The 22,104-nt window shown below is 34.6% G+C and overlaps 1 protein-coding gene across 1 annotated transcript in view; it reads left to right on the plus strand.

Annotated features, from left to right (window-relative positions):
- Positions 1–1,677: 1,677 nt before the first annotated feature.
- Positions 1,678–22,104, plus strand: part of LMNTD1 (lamin tail domain containing 1) — a 58,089-nt gene continuing 37,662 nt past the window's right edge. The window contains exons 1-4 of the mRNA XM_027838578.1: positions 1,678–1,800; positions 5,837–6,045; positions 13,968–14,163; positions 19,845–20,031. Coding sequence (XP_027694379.1) covers positions 1,694–1,800; positions 5,837–6,045; positions 13,968–14,163; positions 19,845–20,031 — 699 coding nt within the window. The 5' untranslated portion in view covers positions 1,678–1,693. The remainder of the gene's footprint in view (positions 1,801–5,836; positions 6,046–13,967; positions 14,164–19,844; positions 20,032–22,104) is intronic.

Consider the following 22,104-nt stretch of genomic DNA (forward strand, 5'->3'; position numbering starts at 1 on the left):
TAAACTTCCATAATTGGTCCATAATGACACTGTCAAGGGATTTCATTTCATCAGTGTGATGGGTGAAGATAGTCACATATTTTATCTTACAAAACTAAGTTGCCAGTTATGCAAAATGCTTATTATCTTTTAAGTTTGAAATATTAAAATATTAGCAGTTGCTATATGCTGATTTTTTGTATTTAAATTGCATCATTTACTCTGATACTAATTTGTAAATGAATGAATGAAGCATTTAAGTGCTTACTATGCAAAGCAGTATGATTTAATTAAATTAATTAAGTTTAAATCTCATCCAATAATAATTTTCAGTGATAATCTGTATTGTTATTATACTAATCTGCCCCTAGCTTTACACATCTGTTATTCTCATGTTATTCTCACAAAAGATAGGAAGGAGTAGGGGTGACCTACAGATGGAGAAAATGATGTACCAAGAGATTAGTTAAATTGTTCTAAATCAATGTGTTCATTATAGGCAGAGCTAGGGTCATTATTTAGCTCCCAGGTTTTTAGTTCGGTATTTAGACCCACTAGACTGTATTGTTTCCTTTTACTTAAAGTAGATTCATTATCCTCATTGTCAGTCTTTCCATTTGTTCAAGGAAAGATATTCTTAATAAGATTTCCTGATTGAGATTTGTACCACCATTCTTTGGGCACCATTCTTATGCTCGCAGTAAGGAATTCATAATAATAAATGTGGCATTTTGACTTTCTTTGAATATTTTGGCTGAAAGCAAAATACTTATAAGGAAATGATGCTTTTGTACATAGATTTCATTACTTTGCTTCAGTATTCTCTAGAGCAAGTGAAACATCACTATGCTAAATTGTCCCTAAATTGAAGTCTTGTATGCACTTAGACATTATCTCATGGTTTTAAAAGAGGCAGTATTGTCTAAAAATCAAGGGTTGGCAAACTATGATTTATGAGCCAAATCTAGCCCATCTCTTTTTGTATGGCCTGCTAGCTAAGACTGATTTTTACATTTTTAAAATATCTAAAACTACAAAATATTTTAAAATGTGAAAAACATTCTTAGTTCGTCGGCTGTACAAAAACAGCCAGTTGGTTGGATTTGGCCTGTGACCCACGGTTTGCTGACCCCTAATCTAGATGTCAAAGCCTGAATCTTAACTCCTCAGCTATAGAATGCTACTTAGTTCCACTTTGTTGTTGTTTTTTCAGCAATTTCTTTGGCCACTGACAAGAACCATTTTAGTAGGCAATAATTCATAAATCTCAGTCAAAAAGAATCATCATCAATAATAAGATTCTAGATTGTTATTGTGCAGATGTGCCGAAGGGCTTTCATATTTAAGATTTGAATTTTATCCTCACAGTATTTTTATTAGGTAGGGATGGGTAAGCATTATATACAGATAGAGAAAATGAGGTACAAAGAGTACAATGTCCATAGAGCTTAGTTATTTACAAAATTCATTCACTGTATAGTATAAGGAACACATAGATATTCACATAAAATCTTGGTTCTGGCATCAGACATTTCTGACGTTTCTCATTAATCATTAATCCTGACGTTAAACCTGACAGGTGCCTGTGGTTTACTTTCAGTTAATTGGTTCAATTGATTTAACTTAGGCCACTTTAAAAACCTGAACTACAACTGGATTCATTGCCTGACATAATGATTTGATTTGTTAGGACACATGAGATGCTCTAGTCAAGATGAAAGAGGAGAAGACACCTCAGGAAAATCTTACAGTTCTACAAAGTGAAGTATGCTTACAAAGTAAAGTCTACGATCTTCAAGGCCAGCCAAAGGAAGAGAATGGGTAAGGACTTCACAACTAGAAAAGTCACATTAGAAATAGTGACTAAGTTTTGAGAAGTTAGGACCAAGCACTTGAACTGAACTATATATGTGTTTTTAAGAACCAAGTAAATCAATTTGAAATATACTTGAACTCACAAATTCTCTAAAATAGCAAATTGTATTTTGTACAACCCTAGTATTCCCTGCAATGTGAATATGATATACTTGAGACAGTTTCAATGCTGGTGATATCTTCTCCTCTATGATAATAAATGCAAAATGATTCAGGTATAAAAACTTCATATTCTAAGAACTGGCTTAATACTCCTAAATTTTTCCAATCTCCCTTTATTCTTTTAGGGTATCCTGGATTAACATTTATGGATTCCATCATTACATTGAAAGGCCAAAAGTGTTCCATGGCTGTGTTAGTTTGGAACACACAGATTAGAACAAGAACAGAGCTTCAAACTCTATTCCCAACCAAAACAAACACTTTTATAAAGGTTGAGTTCTTGGTTTAAACAGAAGTGAGAACATCTCATCAGTTATACAAGGGTCATACTAGACTCTACACTCAGTTGTTGAATGAGTGGATAAATAAATAAATAAATGCCTTCATAGAATCAGCAAATGCAACTTGACAATGAAGGGAATTTATATATCTCTTTGCAACCGCTTATCCAAATCCAGAGTCAGTCCAGAAATTTCCAGGGACCTTCTGAGGACTTATTTTGCCTTTTAAAGAGTTCTCTAAGTTTATCAAATATAAATTACCAAAAATACAAGTCTGTGAAAGGTAAGTACTAAGCCAGCATTACCATTACTAATAACATAACAATTACCCTGGAGTCTTAAACATTGACATTGATTTCAACAAGTTTCTACAACAAAAATGTAGCTTCCCATATATATATACTCAGTTGCTAAATCTATAAACATAGATGAGCTAGTATTATTTTCAGACCTGGATGTCTTCTAATTAATGTTTAATTCAATTCCATCTTCTGATATTTAAAGACCTCTGAGGTCACCTAAAAGGCAGCAACTATTGATATTACTGATTCAATACTTCCCCAATTATAACAACATTGAAATGCTGGGTTAGTAATTCTTTAAAAAATTTCTCTGCCTTAGTATTTAAGTAAATACTTTGACAAAGTCAAAACTAACAATAGGAGATAAATTTCTACACTGTAAAGGAAAATGTTTTTGAAACATTAGGAATATTTTCATCTCTGTTCTAGAAGTTCAGTGCTGAGATCAGTATAAGGTTTGAACAATGGACTGTATTGTACAAGTCCATTGCTGAAGCAGTTAAGCCCCTTAAATACTATTGTGTCCATTAGAAACGTCTTAAACTATTTAAGGGGTAAGAAAGCTCAGAAGCCTTGTGCCAGCTTTCCCTGACCACAGCATTCATGGAGACTTCTAGAAGAAGTTTCTGCTTTGTAATAATTCATTTTCCTTTGAAAAGTTTTGTTTTACTGAGGGAGAAAGAAAAAAAGATGAGCCTTATAAAATGAAGCCTGTGAAAAAGACATGACCAGTTGCCTGAAATGAAACCTGAAATGAAAATGAGGAGTTTGGAAGAAGGAAAACCTATTTCCTGCTTTCTCTGTGTTTAAAAAATGTCTTTACATTATTCTGTGTCATTCCATTTGATTGTAACTAAAATAGTCTCACACTCTGCCTCCCGCCCTCATTAATTTTCAGAAATTTTTGCCATCATGTTCTTTTGAAAGTTAAAGCCTTGCTTACAGATTTGGCTTCCTAGACTGTCAAGGTATTAAATGTTAGAGTGAGAGTTGAGTGTTTTTTAGTTTGGGGGTTTAAAAGAAGTTTGAGAATCCAACTCAACAATTCAAGGTAAGTATGCTATGGACCTAGTGTGAGTGATGCACAGACCCAGAGTCTTTAAGACTTTGTACTCACTGGGTATGGCATCTGAGAGAGAAGATGAGGGCAAGCCAGTTGAAAGCCAACAGTTATATTGAATTGTAAAAATGATAAGGCATTTGATTATATATATACATATATATATACACATTCATACATGCGCACACACATGTGTGTATGTATTATATGTGTGTGGGTGTATATACATATACATACATACATAAATCGGCCTATGCATAGAATAGAGAGCTGAATAGAGAGCTGGTCTTACAACTAGTCAGACTTAGGTTCAAGTTCTGCCTCTAATGCATGTTGCCTGCATCCCAGCAAGTCACTTGCTTCAGGTCTCATTGCTTCAGGCAATTCTCTAAAACTATAAGTTGCAAAGAATATGCCAACCTATATTGGTAGAGGAAACTTCTTCACCTGGCAGTTCTATACTCCATTAAGTCACAGATGCAATTCTGATCTTTATGCTTAACAGGCACGTATACACAGACACACATATGTGTATATATATATGTTTATGTGTGCATGTTAAGCATGCGCATATTTTGCGTCTGTATATATATATACATGTATGTGTATACACACACAGAGAAAGAAAGAGATAATGAGCTTAACATTTACAAAGCATTTTCATAGTTCATCACAGCAATCCTATAGAGTAGGTAATGGTATAAGGATTCTTAGAATAAGAATAGTAATAATAACTTTAGCATAGTACTTTAAGTTTTTCAAAGGTCTTTGTAGGTGTTATCTCACTGAATCCTCACAGCAACCCTGAAAGGCAGTTGCTATTATTATCTCTGTTTTACTCACAAGAAAACTGAGGCTCAGAGAGTATAAGTGACTTGCTACCGAGTATCTTGGGTTGGATATGAATCCTGCAGAATGGTATACTAGAAAAGTGCTGTACTTGAACCCAAAAGAGACCTGGGTTTGAATTTCGCCTCTTACAACTTTGTGACCATAAACAAAGTATTTAACCTTTCTAAGCCTCAGTTTCCTCTTATTTAAAATGGAGAAACTAAACACCTGTGCCACCTCCCTTACAGGATTATTGTGAGGATAAAGTGAGAGCATGGGTTAAAACACTATATAAATTTTAACCATGATAATAGGACTTCTAGTGAAGTTACATCTAACTTAAAACAGCAAAAACTGTGCCATATGGGTTCCGGTGATTGCGTGATTAAAGGAAGTAAAAATCCTTTGGCCTGTAGCTTAAGGAGAGCATCTGAGCAGAGGGCAATAAGGTAAGAAACTAGTTATGTCTCTGTGGAGGGATGGAGGCCTTTGCTCTGGAATTTTTTACAAGCTTAAGTTCAATAAAATAATGCAAATCAATATAAGGATATACTTAGAGAATCTATTGGGGAGCAGTTGTCCTGAAGGCCTAAGGAAAAGGCTTTGGGTCTCCATGACTGTCTTTAAAAAATGGAGTTTTCAAGAGATACTGAGTAAGTGAATGTGATGTTTTCCATTGATAAAAGTACTTTGAAATCCTCAAAAGAGTACATGGTTTTAAGGCTGGAAAGAACCTTAGAAAATTGTCCAGTTCAGCTTCCTTCATTTTATAGATGATCACCCATTAGTAAAGTCAGTACAGGCTTTTTAGAAACCAAATACTCTTTCAGCTATGTTCATTATAAAATTCACTAAAATAATAATAGGACTTCAAATGCATTTCTCCATTCTACATCTGTATTAATTGAGATAACATATGTAAAAGGCTCTGCAAACCTTAAAGTACTGTAGAAATGATAATTTTTATTGTGATTAAAATTATTATCTCTTCACCCTTCTCTCACTCCTAAACATAAAAGGTATTGTTTGAAAGTACTTACTTGTATATGGGATATATCAGTCAAAAGTAATTTCTGAGAGTAGAAATAAACAATGGAATCCTTATTAATATATAAATATTAGTTAAACCACAAGGATTAAGTTAGAAGAGTATATAATAAAACAATAACAAAGAGTTTCATTTAGATTTCCAAGATTAGTAATACAAGATATCATAGAGTGTGAAATATGTGCTTAAAAGAAAGCTAAATATTACTGACATCCTGTCTCTTATATTCCTAGTCTATTTTATATTAATTTCCTACCTTGATGACTAAATTAAGATTTTATACTATTTTTGAATGCAGAAATGAAGAAAAACATTTACACAGTGCGGACTGGCGACAACAATCCTTAATCCACTTTTATTCACCTTATTCGTCGGAGCCATCAAACCATAGCATAACTCTCAAAAAGTATGTGTCCAGCTCTCTAACTACAGGATTAACTTCATCTTCAGTTGTACCAAAATCTTCTAGATCATCTTCGACAAATTTTAACAGAACTGACAACACAAGTAAGCATAATATTAAAAAAAAAATGAAACATAAATTTCAAAGAAATTCTCTGTGAGGATGGCAGCCAGAAATGGCCATGTCTAGGTTGTACCTGACAGAAGATAATCATTATTCTCAAATTTTTATAGCTCACCACCATAGTCCATTCACGTACCATTTATTAAATTATCTTCATGAGTTTCTTTGGTTAAAACAAGTCAGTACCTGGTAGCTAACTTATTGTTGAAGAGGAGCCTTTCTAAATTTAGCTAAGCTGATACTCAGACAACAAACCTACATCCATTACTAGCGCTATATGCTAAAACTTTCAAGTTCAATAGGATCAGTCAGAACTTGTGCTCAACTGGTATCTCCTTTGAGAACCATGCTATCTCTACACACTACAGTGAACCATGAGAGTAGGGCTTTTAGTGGAAAAATTCTTCCCTTACAACTCCACTATTACACTTCTTTGGCACCAATTTTTGTATACCAATTGATAGAAAACCTATTGAGATTTTCTACAGAGATCAGTGGTAACTGTGTTCTACTACCAGGAGTTTCCAAAGAGGAAAATTGTGCAGACATTGGAATCAGATTCTGCACTGAACCACCTTAAACTTAAACCATTCTAAAGGAATGTCAGCCCATGTGAGGGCTGATGTTCCTATAAAGGTTACAATTTAAGGGTCTAATAAAGAAAGCACTGATTTCATTTGTGGAAAACTTTTTTTAATTGTATTTTTTTCTCCCCAATTAAATATTAAAAACAATTTTTAGCATTTTTTTAAGTTTTGCATTCCAAATTCTATCCCTCCCTTCCTCCTTGATATTGAAATAGGTTATACATGTGCAATCATGTAAAACATTTCCATATTAGTCATTTTGTACAAGAAGACTCAAACAGCAACAACAAAAAAAGAATGAAGAAAAGAAAGAACATGAAAAACAGTATGCTTCAGTCTATATTCAGACAATATCAGTTCTTTCTCTGGGATAGCATTTTTCATCATGAGTCCTTTGAGATTGTCTTGGATCATTGCATTGCTGAGGATGACTAAGCCATTCACAATCCTTCACCATATAATATTGCTATTATTGTGTACAGTGTTGTGCTGGTTCTGCTCACTTCATTTTGTATCAGTTTATAGAAGTCTTTCCAGATTTTTCTGATAATCATCCTACTTGTCATTTCTCATAGCACAGTAAAATTCCATCACAATCATATAAGACAACTTGTTTAGCCATTCCCCAATTGATGGGTATCCCTTCAATGTCCAGTTCCTAACCACAGCAAAAATACCTACTATAAATATTTTTGTACAAATAGGTTCTTTTCTTTCTCTTTTTTTTAAATCTCTTTGGAATACAGACCTAGCAGTGGTATTGCTGGTTCAAAGGCTACACAGAGTTTAGAGCCCTTTGGGCATAATTCCAAATTCCTTTCCAGAATGATTGGATCAGTTCAAAGTTCTACCAACAGTGTCCCAGTTTTCCCACACCCCCTCCAACATTTATCATTTTTCCTTTTTTGTCACGTTAGCCAATTTGACAGGTGTGAGGTAGTACCTCAGAGTTGTTTTAATTTGCATTTCTCTAATCCAGATATGGGAAACCTGTGGCCTCGAGGCCACATGTGGCCTTCTAGGTCCTCAAATGTGGCCCTTTGACTGAATCCAAACTTCACAGAAAAAATCCCCTTAATAAAACCTTTTAAACTTTATATAATCAAAATGATCCATTTTATATTTCTTAACGCTCTCCATATTTTGTTTGGTCCTAAATTCTTCCCTTATCCATAGATCTGACAGGTAAACTATTCCTTGCTCTCCTAATTTGCTTATGGTATCACCCTTTATGTGTAAATCATGGACTCATTTTGATTTTATCTTGGTATGCAGTGTGAGATGTTGGTCTAAACCTAGTATTTGCCATACCGTTTTCCAGTTTTCCTAGCAGTATTTGTCAAATGATAAGTTTTTGTCCCAAAAGCTTGGATCTGTGGGTTTATCAAACATAGATTACTACGGTGCTTTACTGCAATGTATTGTGTACCTAATCTATTTCACTGATCCACCACTCTTTCTTACTTAGTACCACATTGTTTTTGATAATTATTGCTTTATAATACAGTTTAACATCAGGTATGACTAGACCAACTTCATTCACATTTTTTTTCATTAATTCCCTTCATATTCTTGATCTTTTCTTATTCCAGATGAATTTTGTTATAATTTTTTAGCTCTATAAAATAACTTCTAGTAGCTTGATTGAAATGGCACTGAATAAGTAAATTAATTTAGGTAGAAATGGCATCTTTATTATATTGGCTCAGCCTACCTATGAGCAATTAATATTTTTCCAGTTGTTTAGATCTTAATTTATTTATGTGAAAAGTGTTTTGTAATTGTGTTCATATAGTTCCTGGGCTTAACCTGGTGGGAGACTGCTAAATATTTTATATTGTCTACAGTTATTTTAAATGGAATTTCTCTTTCTATCTCTTTCTGCTGGGTTTTGTGGGTAATATATAGAAATGCTGATGATTTATATGAGTTTATTTTGTATCCTGCAACTTTGCTAAAGTTGTTAATCATTTCAAGTAGTTGATTCTCTAGGATTCTCTAAGTATACTGTCATATCATCTGCATAAAGTAATAGTTTTGTTTCCTCATTACCTATTCTAATTCCTTCAATTTCTTTTTCTTTTCTTATTGTTATAGCTAGCATTTCTAGTATAGTATTGAATAATAGTGGTGATATTGGGCATCCTTTCTTCACCTTTGATTTTATTTGGAAGGCTTCTAGCTTATCCCCATTACAAATAATCCTTGTTGGTGATTTTCAGTAAATATTACTTATCATTTTAAGATAAGCTCTATTTATTTCTATGTTCTCCAGTGTTTTTAATAGAAATGAGTGTTGTATTTTATCAAAAGCTTTTTCTGCATTTATTGAGATAATCATATGATTTCTGTTGGTTTTGTTGTTGATATAGTCAATTATGTTGATAGTTTTCCTGATATTGAACCAGTCCTGAATTCTAGTATAAATCCCACCTGGTCATAGTGTGTGATCCTTGTGCTATATTGCTCTAATCTCTTTGATAGTATTTTATTTAAAATTTTTACATCAGTATTCATTAGGCAGATTGGCCTGTAGTTTTTTTTTTCTGTTTTCACTGTTTCTGCTTTATATATCAGCACCATATTTGTGTCATGAAAAGAACTTGATAGGACTCCTTCTTCACCTATTTTTCCAAATAATTTATATAGTATTGGGATTCATTGTTCTTTAAATGTTTGGTAGAATTTGCTTAGAATCCATCTGGCCCAGGGGATTTTTTCTTAGGGAGTTCATTGATGGCTTGTTCAATTTCTTTTTCAAAGATTGGGTTATTTAAGTATTCTATTTCCTCTTCTGTTAATTTGGGCAATTTACATTTGTATAAAGATTCATCTATTTCATTTAGTCAGATTTATTGGCATATAATTGGACAAAATAGGTCCTAATGTTTTAATTTCCTCTTCATTGATGGTGAATTCATCCCTTTCATTTTTGATACTGGTGATTTGGTTTTCTTCTTTCCTTTTTTAAATCAAATTAACCAACAGTTTATCTACTTTTCATAAAACCAACTTCTAGTTTTATTTATTAGTTCAATGATTTTCTTACTTTCAATTTTATTAATCTCTCCTTTGATTTTTAGTATTTTCAATTTGCTGTTTAATTGGGGTTTTTAATTTATTCTTTTTTTGTTTGTTTGTTTGTTTTTAGTTTCATGCCCAATTCATCAATCTGTTCTTTCTCTATTTTATTGATGCAAGCATTTAGAAATATACATTTTCTTCTAAGTACTGCTTTGACTGCATCTCATAAATTTTGGTATGTTGTCTCATTGTTGTCATTCTCTGTAATGAAACTATTGATTGTTTCTATTATTTGTTCTTTGACCGACTCATTCTTTAGGATTAGATTATTTAGTTTTCCAATTAATTTTTAATTTATCTTTCCACTGCACCTTATTGAATACAATTTTATTGCATTATGATCTAAAAGGGATGCCTTTAATATTTCTGCTTTTTTGCACTTGGTTGTGAGGCTTTTATGCCCTAATACATAGTCAGTTTTTGTGTAGGTAACATGTCCTGCTGAGAAAAATGTATATTCCATTATATTCCCATTCATTTTTCTTCAAAGATCTATCATATCTAACTTTTCCAAAATTCTATTTACCTCCTTAACTTTTTTCTTATTTAATTCTTGGTTAGATTTATCTAGTTCTGAGGGGAAAGTTGAGGTCCCCCACTAGTATATTTTTATAGTCTATTTCCTTCTGTAACTCATTTAACTTCTACTTTAAAAACTTAGATGCTATACCATTTGGTGTATATATGTTTAGTATTGATTTTACTTCATTATCTATTGGGCCTTTTAGCAAGATATAGTTTCTTTTCTTATCTCTTTTAATTAGAACTGTTTTTCTTTTGCTTTGTCTGAGATCATGATTGTTACCTCTGCTTTTTTTACTTTAGCAGAAGCGTAATAGATTCTATACCAGCTCGTTATCTGTGTGTGTCTGTGCTTCAAATATATTTTTGGTAAGCAATATATTGTAGGATTCTGATTTTTTAATCCATTCTGCTGTCAGTTTCTATTATGAGTGAGTTCATCTCATTCACATTTACAGCTATGATAACTAACTGTGTATTTCCCATATTTTCCTCCAACCAGTTTTTCTCTTGTTTATCCTTCTCTCTCTCTCTCACCTTCCACCCTATCCCTCCCCACAAGTTTTGTTTTTTACTTCTGATTACCACCTCCTGCAATCTGCCCTCCTTTCCCTTGGTTCCCTGAACCCCCTACTCTTTTCCCTGTTCCTTTTTATAGGCTTGTGGGATAAGATAGATTTCTATATCCGACTGAGTATGTATGTTATTCCAGACAATTCTGATGAAAGTGAGGTTCAAGCTTTGCTTGCCACCTTCCACCATCTTGCCCTCTACTGTGATAGCCCTTTCATACCATTTTTATGTGAAATGATTTACCCCATTCTAATTCCCTTTTCCCTCTTCTCCCAGTACAATCATTTTTCTCACCCCTTAATTTTGTATTTTTGGATATATCCCATCATAATCATCTCACATCTACACCTTCTTTCTATGTATCCTCCTTCTAATTGTCCTTGTAGTGATAAAGTTCTTAAGAGTTACAAATATCATCTTGCCATGAAGGAATTAAACGAATTAACCTTATTAAATCTCTTCTATTTTCTCGTTCCTTTTTTATCTTTTTTATGTTTCTCTTGAGTCTTGTATTTGAAGATCAGATTTTCTATTCAGTTTTGGTCTTTTCATCAGGAATGCTTGAAAGTACTCTATTCTGGGGCAGCTAGGCGGCACAATGGATAGAGCACTGACCCTGGAGTCAGGAGGACCTGAGTTCAAATCCGGACTCAGACCAAATACTTGACACTTACTAGCTGTGTGACCCTGGGCAAGTCACTTAACCCCAATTGCCAAAAAAAAACAAAAAACAAAAACAAAACAGTCCTCTATTCTGTAAATTTCTATTTTTTTTCCCTTGAAGGATTATACTCATATACATAGGTGATTCTTGATTGTGATCCAAACTCCTTTGCCAGAAGGCAAAGGATATTCCAATATTCCAAGCCTTCCGGTTCTTTAATGTAGAAACTGCTGTGTAATCCTGACTGTGGCTCCAATGATATTTGAACTGTTTCTTTCTGTATGCTTGCAGGATTTTCTCCTTGACCTGGGTGCTCTGAAATTTGGCTATGATATTCCTGGGAGTTTTTGTTTTGGGATCTCTTTCAGGTGATGATCAGTGGATTCTTTCAATATTTATTTTGCCATCTGGTCCTAGGATATCAGGGCAGTTTTCCTTGATAATTTCATGAAATATGATGTCCAGACTGTTTTGTTTTTTTTTTTTGGTAAGGCAATCGGGGTTAAGTGACTTGCCCAAGGTCACACAGCTAGTACGTGTCAAGTGTTTGGTCTGAGGCCAGATTTGAACTCAGGTCCTCCTGACTTCAGGGCTGGTGCTCTATCCACTATGCCACCTAGCTGCCCCGTTCCAGACTCTTTTTTGATAATGGCTTTCAGGTAGTCCAATAATTCTTAAATTATCTCTCCTGGATCTATTTTCCAGAGCAGTTGTTTTTCCAATGAGAAATTTCACATTTCCTATTTTTTTTATTCTTTTGATTTTGTTTTATCATTTCCTGATGTCTCGTGGAGTCACTAGCTTCCATTTGCCTAATTCTAATTTTTAAGAAATTATTTTCTTCGGTGAGCTTTTGCAACTCCTTTTCTATTTGGCTAATTCAATTTTTTAAACAGTGAATTTTTGTATATGCTTTTCTATTGTTTTGAGTTTCTTTTACCAAGCTGTTGACTTTTTTTTTCATGATTCTCTAACATTACTCTCATTTCTTTCTCAAAATTTTCTTCTACTTCTCTAATTTGCTTTTTAAAATCCTATTTAAGCTCTTCTAGGAGTTCTTTTTGGGCCAGAGACCAATTTACATTTTTCTTTGAGGCTTCATATGTAGCCATTTTGACACTGTTGTCCTCTTCTAAGTTTGTGCCTTTAATCCTCCCTGTTACCATAGTATTTTTTTATAGTTAATTCTTTTTTGTTGTTTTTTGCTCTTTTTTCTGCCTGTTTTCTGATTTTGTACTTTTATGTGAGAGTTGGACTCTGCTCCTGCAGTGTCCCAAGTTTCTTCTGCCAGGGCTCAAGGCCTTAGCACTGTCTTTCACTGGGCCTCAGGGTCTAGCTTCTGGCTTACACTGGAATAAAGAGGCCTCCCTGCTGGCTTGTACTAGGGGTAGGGCCTCTCTGTTGGCCTGTACCAGAGGTGAGATCTCACTGCTGGCCTGCTGTGTAGGTGGGGCCTCTCTGATAGCTGACAGGATCTTGTAGGTGGGACCTCTCTGATAGGAGCAGAATCTTGCTGCTGGCCTACCCCAGGGATGAAGTCTCACTCTCGGCCTGCCCCAGGGCAAGATCTCTTGCTGTTGGCTGGCCTGGGGGCGGAGCCTCACTACTGGTCGGCAATGTGGGCAGGGCCTTGCTGGTGGCCTACACTGGGGGCAGATCCTCACTGGTTCTCTACATTGAGGGTGGGGGCCTTGCTGTGCTACTGGTCTAGGACTACTGACTTGCCTCAGGGCTGCTGGCTTATACAGGGGTGGTCTCACTGATGGATTGCCCTAGGGCTCAGAGCCTTGCTGCCAGGGCCCCTCTGGAGTGTGGCCTGGTGCCCTGCTTGTTTATGGGGCTTCCCTCCAACCCCAGTGAAACAGACCTTTCTTATTGTGCTAGTAAGCTGTTTCCTCACTCCTAAATTGGTTCTGAGGTGTTGTTTGGAGGGGAATTCAGTAGGGCTCTGGGGAATTCCTGCCTCACTCCACCATCTTGGCACCATAAGTTCTGGAAAACTTCTTTAAGAAAGGAAAGGGACCAGAACTTATTTAAGACTTATGTTTGGGAGGGCAAGTTGGGGCATACCAGTTGCCCTCCCTTACTTCCCATACCAAACAAGGATATATTTGTAGAAATTCTGATAGATTTTAATTTGGAAGAGAAGAACTCAGATGTATTTACTGCTCCTAATCAATAATGTTTTTGCTAGTAACACCAAAATGATTGTTGTACTAGTGACATCATTCATCTGAACCAATTTTTCCAGGATATACATTGATATGTCACTAAAAATATTCACTTACCAGATGGCATTTCGTAGCTTCATGTTTAAGGCTTTAAATTCTCGTTGAGGAGATAATTTTATACTGATCATAAGAAATGTGAATTATGTAATGTTGCATTATAATTGGGAAAAGATGTAAATCACTGCTTCTTTTTTATCTTCTTTTTATTTGTTGCACTCTTGGTTTCTACTTCCTTTGAAAAGGTGGTAGCAGCCCCTCTATCTCTGTGCTCCAGAAGCCACATTTTGCAGTTCTAACACCTCAGCCTGCTATATTAGGAGATGGAGAGGACTACTTTCACTCTTTGTTCTTCGACTCAAAGAGACGTCTTACGCTTCCTGAATTCCCTGATAGAAATAAAACTTTGTCTCCAAATGAGGCCAACATATCTAAATCTAGGTACGTGTTCTTGTTTGAAACTGTTACCATTTAACTTAAAGGTTCATGTGATTGCAGTTGGAGGGCAGGAACTGACAGGAAATTGACTTGAACCAGAAGTTCTCATTTTTCATGGTCACTGATTTATTCCATAGCCCTAAGTCATATTCTATACCCCCTTTTAAAAAGCTGCAAACTGCAAGTAAATGGTGTATTTTAACTCTAGATAAAATATGCCAGATAAGCCAAAGCTAAAAAGAGAAAAGAAAAAACCTAAAAATACAGGCAGTTCAGTTGTTCAAGGGCCAGTTATCTAGTTGGTGGATTATTCAGGCCCATTTCTTCCCTGTTTTTGGTTTTGTTTTGTTTTGTTTTGTTTTGTTTTGTTTTGTTTTTTGCTCTTTGGCCTTTCTCCAGCTTCTTGGTGCTTGTAAAAATGACCTAAAGCAGGAAGAGAGAAAAGTGACCTTTTCTCAAACCAATCTAGTGTGATGATTATTAGAACTTTTATAAAAGGTTTGATCAGAAAGGAGATTGAAATGATAAGAAATAACATCAGCTACTTCAAGTAAGGCCAGATTATGAAGAACCTTAAATTTAGATTTATATTGATTCAGATTTGATGTGATAAAAAAAAATAGTATGCCATTGACAGTTTCAAAGCATGAAATGACATGATTAAACTGATTCTAAAGGATGATTTATTCTGTCAGTGTTATACAGAATGGAATAGAGGAGATGAGAGATGAGTCAGGGAAGCTACCTTGTTAATCTGATCTCAAGGAGGCAAGAGCATGGACTAGGGTGGTAGTGATGAGAATAGACAATGAAAAACGTGAGGGATGTTTCAGAGGAAAAATGGACAGTATTTAGTGATATAAGAGGAATGAGTCAAAGATAACTTTACCATTTCAAATATGAGTAATTGGGTGAATGCGGGTACCATTTGATAGAAATTGTGAGTTTAGAAGAGGAAACACTAGTTAATTCTGTTTTAGGACATGTTATCTTTAAAGTAGTTGGAGATTTCAAGTAACAACATGGGAGTAAAGATAAAAATTTGGGAGTTATCAACATAGAGATAGTTTGTACCATGAATATGGATGAATTCTCTAAGGGAAAGAGTAGAGAAAGAAGAACAGAGGGCCAAGCAAGGACTGAATACAATTAAAGGTTACATTGTCAAAGATTTATAAATCTTTGGGACAGTTTTGCAGATGTTTTCATGAATTCCAACCTGTGTAAACACCCAAAGAATGGAAGTGATATGTTTGATATAAATTTAATTCAGGTGAGACATTAAAAGCAGTGTTTTTATATACAGTTATTCACTCTCCTATCTCAGTATCTAGAGAAGAATTACTCTTATCCAAATCGGCTCTAGGAGGCCTGGCTACATCGTTCTTGACTTAAAGTACCACAGGTCAATTTTGGAAATTGCCTCAGGATGTTGGATCTGTTTTAGTGCAAGATTGAGAGTACAGGACAGAATGTTTCCTGGAGGGAAGATTCTGAGTTCCTTCTTGGAGGGGTAAGGATGGAGGGAGGCAGTCAGTCATAAGGGGAAAGGAGGAATGAGGAATTGGCAGGAAGGTTAGGAGAGAAGGCTTCCCAAAGCCTCTTGCCCCATACCAGATGGGTTCTAGATTGCCATGGTAGAGGATGTCTTCCCATTCCCACCAGCACCTCAATGGGAACTAAGTATGTTCAGATAGGAAAGTAAAAGCAAGACTATGAGAAAAAATACTAGGGAAATAGAATACAGAATTTACCTACCTATTCTAATTCTTTAGACATTTGAGACAAGCAGAGACCTTGTATGGATCTCTTTGGGCAGATATAATGCTCCCAACCCCATCATTAGTCAGACTGAGTAAATCCTCTACCAAGTCCAATTTGAATTCATGAGGAAATCTTGATAGTTTCTCCCGCCAGTCAACTAATTGCAAGTTTTAGGGAGGTACAAACTAGTGGAATCCAATAGCCCGAAGGCAAATTCCAAGTAACAGGTTAACTGGTTTTCCATTACCTGCAGAGTAATGGAAAGCATCTAAAAGCAAATTAAAATAAGATTGCTACCATGGAACTGTCTTGGAGAGCCTACCTAAAGTCAGTGCAAATAATGCAAAGATGACAATTTTACAAAGGAGCTTGGTAGCTGAAACATTTAAAGTACTTAATATTTTTTTCATTCAGAGGAAGAATGTTAATGTAGTCATAGGTCTTATAATAAGTAAAAGATGGCATGTTTATAGGGAGAAAGAAAAGGATATTGGTAAGATAATGCTATCTTGGTTAACCAGTTATATAAAGCTCTCACTGGTGCATACTATGGCTAGAGTTGAGGGGTTAAGAGGAAGGCATAGAAGAAGGAATAGGTTACTTAATCCATTTTCTTACCTAACATGTGTGTGTGGATTAAAAAAAAGTAACTTAGAAGTCTACCTAACAAATATTGGTCCTATCTTCATATATCGAATTATTTGTCAATTTGTGAAGTATTTCCCCATAAATTTGGGTCTTTTTTTAAAAGGAAGGCAATTGAAATTATTAATTCTGATATTTTATAGAGAAGTCTTTTGGTAAAGCAAATTATATGCATTTGATATATCAAACTTAAGGGCAAAATGCATCTTTAAGCTTAATAAATTAATAGCACTTTTGAGTAATCAGAGGTTTAAGAAAATGCATGCATATCAATTAACTGCATGTATGAGTAATTTTAAAATAGCCAAGTGCTTATCTGTTTAAATACGCAATTTACAAGTTAGTACTTAGTAGCATCCTGTGGAGAAATGATGAATGCTTGTATTGGAAAAGGGACAAAAGAATCTCCTGTTTAAAAAAAAAAACTTCATAAAGTAAAATAATAAAATGTTTCATTCTCAACATGTCTAGAGAGGCATGTAATGAGTGTTTTCTCTCAAGGAAAGAAGTAGGCATTTAGTTTTGTAAGAAATTAACCATCCCCAAATACCCCAAATTTGATCAGTCAATTGATTGATAGATGGATGTGTATACACACATTATATATGCTATATGTACATACATATATATATAGCACTGACAAAAAGCAAACAAAAAAACTTATATGTATCTCAGATCAAACAGACCCCCTTCTTCCCAGTGCTTATAAAAATGAACTCAAGCCTTTCTTTTGTTGAGACTGCATCAGATTTTGCCAAGGTGATGCACGATGAGATGGCAGGAAAAAAGACTGAGCTAAAATGAAAATACAGAGATTCAGTTTCTAGAACTGCCACAGCCAGCAACACAGGGAAGGATTTAGAGCAAGTCATGATTTCTGAGCCTCTCTTTCCTCATCTATAAAATAAAACAGTTGGACTAGATCAGGAATTCTTAACCTTTTTTTAAGTCATGGACCCATTTGGCAGTCTTTAAAACTGCCTATGAAACCCTTCTCCATCCAAAAAATATTTTTTAATTCATAAAAGAAAATATGTAGGATTACAAAGGAAAATAATTATATTGAAATACAGTTATTAAAATATTTTCCATCCAAGTTCATGGATCCCATAAACTATCCCCACAGACCCAGACCCCAAAGTTAAGAACCCTTAGATTAGATAATTCCTCAGATACCTTAAATATCTTAAATCCTGATTCTATCAATCTGTGATTCTTTGTTTCTAGATAGTATACTGTGAATCCCACCAAATAGTAAGGCATGTACTTTGAGTTGTTTGTCTATCAGGGAAGTGGAATTTTTTCCCTAGGTTATACATGGTTCTACCCAGGCCCCCTTGAAGGTAGAATTTGTAACCAGGAAAGGGATTTTCTTTCAGTGGAAAACTCTCTATCCTATAAAACAAATGGCCTGTGAAGTCACAACCTTGATCTTATTAGCATCACCCTTTGAACAACCCAGCTGAACAGTTTAGACTAGGGAAAATGGCCTCACCTTGACGGTAATTTCAGCAAGTGACTCAGTCCATCATAACCTGCTCAGTACTATCTGTCTTCAGGATAAAAACAAATACTAGCTCATTTTGTTATTTTTAGTTTTTAAAAGAATAATTCAATAAGAGAGATGACAGCATAGAGAAGTTTTTTGTTTTTTTAAAGGTCATTATCCTGACCTTCTTTTTACCCAGTAAGAATGACATGGAACAAGATAAAATAAGGAGAAATTTTCAAAACATTGATTTTTATTAATATTCTTAAAGATAAGTGTCATAACCATATCACAAGTAAATATGTTAAAATATAAATATCTTGGCTAAGATCATTTAAAACCTATGGAGTATTCAGAAAAAGACAGCTTGGCTTTCTCCCATTAAAATTCTTATGAGAAGATTAGTCTGGGAAACTTTCTAGTGATAATTGACCTAATATTTTGAGGACTGAAAATACACACCCAAATAATTTGCAGTTGTCTCACGAAGAAATCTATCAATGTTTATGCTGGTTTATAACTTAATTTAAGAGCCCCTAGATGGTGAAGTAGATAGAGTGCCCAGCCTGGAGTCAGGAAGACCAGAGTTCAAAACTGGCTTCAGATACAGGTTGTCTCAGCCCTGAGCAAATCACTTAATTCTGTTTGCCTCAGTTTCCTCATCTGTAAAATGAATTAGAGAAGGAAATGGCAAATCACTCCAGTATTTTTGCCAAGAAGATCCCAAATGGGGTCACATAAAATCAGACACAACTGAACAACAACCAAAAAAAACACCTTAATTTCTTCATTTAAAAAGAAAGACATCATTTTCCACCTATAGCATAAAAATATCTTGTGTTTGTATGATCCTTTCAACTTTAAAATATTTTTCATATACATTTTCTCATTTCATCATCATAGCAGCTCTGAAATTGTTAGGACAGGCATTATTATCCCCATTTTTCTTTTTGTTTTGTTTTGTTTTGAGAGTCAGTTGGGGTTAAGTGACTTGCCCAGGGTCATACTGCTAGTAAATGTCTGAAGCTGGATTTGAACTCAGGTTCTCCTGACTTCAGGGCCAGTGTTCTATCCATTGGTCCACCCAGCTTTCCCTATTCCCATTTTTCAGAAGAAAAAATAGACATGGACAAAATGCTTTATTGGCAAAGTTTAGGCAGTTTCCTGACATTCTACCCCAGGCTATTTCTAGTAGAGTACAACACTTCCACCCTGAGGCTTTTGTGCACAAGGAACTATATAACAAGAAATGAAAATGGAAAACAAATTAAAATAAATACAATCTCATGTTCCCAGAGAACATAAGAGAGATAACAATTTTGTAAAGGAAGGAGTCATAAAGAAATTAAGATATTCACCTATGGTCACATAACATCAATATCTGAGCTATAACTGGGTGCAAAGTTTTATCCAATAAGATCAAAGGATTGTAGATTTAGATCTGGAAAAGGATTCATAAGATCATAGATCCCAAACTGAAAGAGACCTCAAGTCATTTAATCCAATCCCCTCATTTTACAGTTGAGGAAACTGAGGCCCAGAGAGATCATGTGGTTTGCCCAGGGTCACTTGGGTGGCAAATAATAGAGCCAGGATTTGAATCCAGGCTTTTTGAACCCAGGATCTAAATACAATGCTCTTTTTACTGCCACATGCTTCATCCCTATAATAACTCATTTTTCTTGGATTTTTAAATAACATACCAGGGTCTTTTATTATTCTGCTATTAAATTGCTTTGATCACAAAAGGTACAACCTTTTAAAAGTACATTACATTATTTTATAGTGCTCTTGGAGACATTAAAATAGTTGAAGTGAGTGGCAGTGGTTTGTTTGTGAAGATGATTAACTCTTCTCCTGACAAAGAACTGGCGATTGGAGATCATATTCTCCAACAAAATGTGAATGGCCATGCAGTCTCCTTGTATAAATTCCACCCAAATATTAGAATGCCAGCCAATGCTGCAATAACTGTGAGTATAAGATATAAGTATACTGAATAATATTGTGAAGAACCAATAATTTCATGTTAATAATTCTATAATTAATGTTATAGAAGCATAGAATTATAGTTGAAAGTCTCAAAAGTCACTTAGGAGATTCTTTACCCAAAGCATGAAACCTGTCTTCAACATCCACAGCAAATTATCCATCAGTCTCTTCTTGAAGGTCTTCAGTGATATGGAACTCTTCACTTCCTCAATCATCCCTTTCAACTTTTAAACAGATCTAATTGTCAGGAAACATTTCCTTATGTTAAGATGAAATATGTTTCCCTATATTTACTACTCATTGGTTCTAACTCCACTCTCCAATGCCAACCCTCTTACATGATAACCCTTTGATGATAATAAGTTAAAATAGCTATTATCTCCTATATCTTTACCTGAAACTTCATGAAATCCATATAACTTTTTTATATAATCTCTTCCAGGCATGAAGGCATCTATCATGTTCCCACTAAGTCTTGTCTTCCTCTGGCTAAATATTCCTAGTTTATCCCAATTTCCTATAGCATTTTGAGTCCCCTCACCATCTTGGTCAACCCCCTTTCTATTCATACCAGCTTTCAACATCTCTTCTAATGTGCAGTACCAGTACTCGTTAAAGTACTCCAAGTGTGGGCTGTCCAGGCCAAAGCAGTGTGAAACCATTACTTCTTTTGATGTTAATCCTGTATATCTCTTAATGTAGTCCAAGATTTTATTTATTTATCTATTTATTTATTTATTTATATACACACACACATATATATGTGTATATATGTATATGTATATGCATGTATATGTATACACACACACACACACATGAAGATTTTTTTAGGCTACTTCATTACCCTGTTTACTAATCTTGATAGCTTATTAAAATCCTTTTTTTTTCCACACGAACTAACTGCTTTTTAACCATTTTTCCTCAATCATGCCCTTGTATAATTGATTTTGTTAGCCTAAGTGTAAAACTTTGCAGTTGTACCTTCCCATTAAATTTCATCAAGTTAGAATCGACCCAAAGTTCTGGGCTACAAAGATCTTTTGGGATTCTGATTTTTTTTTAATATAATGATATCTTTTATTTTTTATATTACCTTCTTTCCCTACATGTCCTTTTCTACCTCCCATTCCCAAGAGGTATCCTTTATGATGAAAAATAAAAAGGAAAGTGAAAGATACAGTTCATAACACAGCAACTGAGAAACATATATAAATGTTCCTTATCTATGGTCTCCTACCTCTATTTAAAAAAAAAAGGAGTGAGGGAAATTCTCTATCTTTGCTTCTGGACCAGGCTCAGCCATTATAACTACAGAGTATTCAGTTTTGTTTGCGTTGTAGTTATTGCGCATATTATTTTCCTAGTTTTGCTTATTTTGTTTTATATCAGCTCATGTCTTCCCATGCTTCCCTGAATTTTTAATATTCATTGTTTCTTAAGGTACAGTAATATACTATTATATTCATGTGTCAGAATTTGTATAGTTGTACTCTAAATGAAGGGCATTTACTTTGTTACTGGTTTGCTACTATAAAAAGTACAATTATAAAGTATTTTGATGCATAAGACCTGTCTTTGACCTTTGTGATATATGACAGGCAATGAGATCTCTGGGTCACTTTTTTTTAACTGTTTTATTTTTTCCAATTAATTACATGTCAAGACAATCTTCAACATTCATTTTTTGAAAGATTTTGAGTTCCAAATTTTTCTTCCTCCCTCATCTCTCTCTAAGACAGCAAGCAATCTGATATAGGTTATACATGTACAATCATGTTAAACATTCCCACATTAGTCATATTGTGAAAGAAGAAAGAACAAAAAAAAAAAAGAAAAAAAGCCTAAATAGTGTGCTTCAATATGCATTCAGACTCCATCAATTCTTTCTCTGGATGTGGATAGCATTTTCCATCATGAGTCTATTTGGAATTGTTTTGGATCATTGTATTGCTGAGAAGAGCAGTTGATCATTGTACAATGTTACTCTTACTGTATACAATGTTCTCCTCGTTCTGCTCACTTCATTTTGCATCAGTTCATGTAAGTCTTTCCAG

Source organism: Vombatus ursinus, unplaced genomic scaffold (assembly GCF_900497805.2).
Source record: "Vombatus ursinus unplaced genomic scaffold, bare-nosed wombat genome assembly UNPS02014830.1, whole genome shotgun sequence".
NCBI lineage: Eukaryota > Metazoa > Chordata > Mammalia > Diprotodontia > Vombatidae > Vombatus > Vombatus ursinus.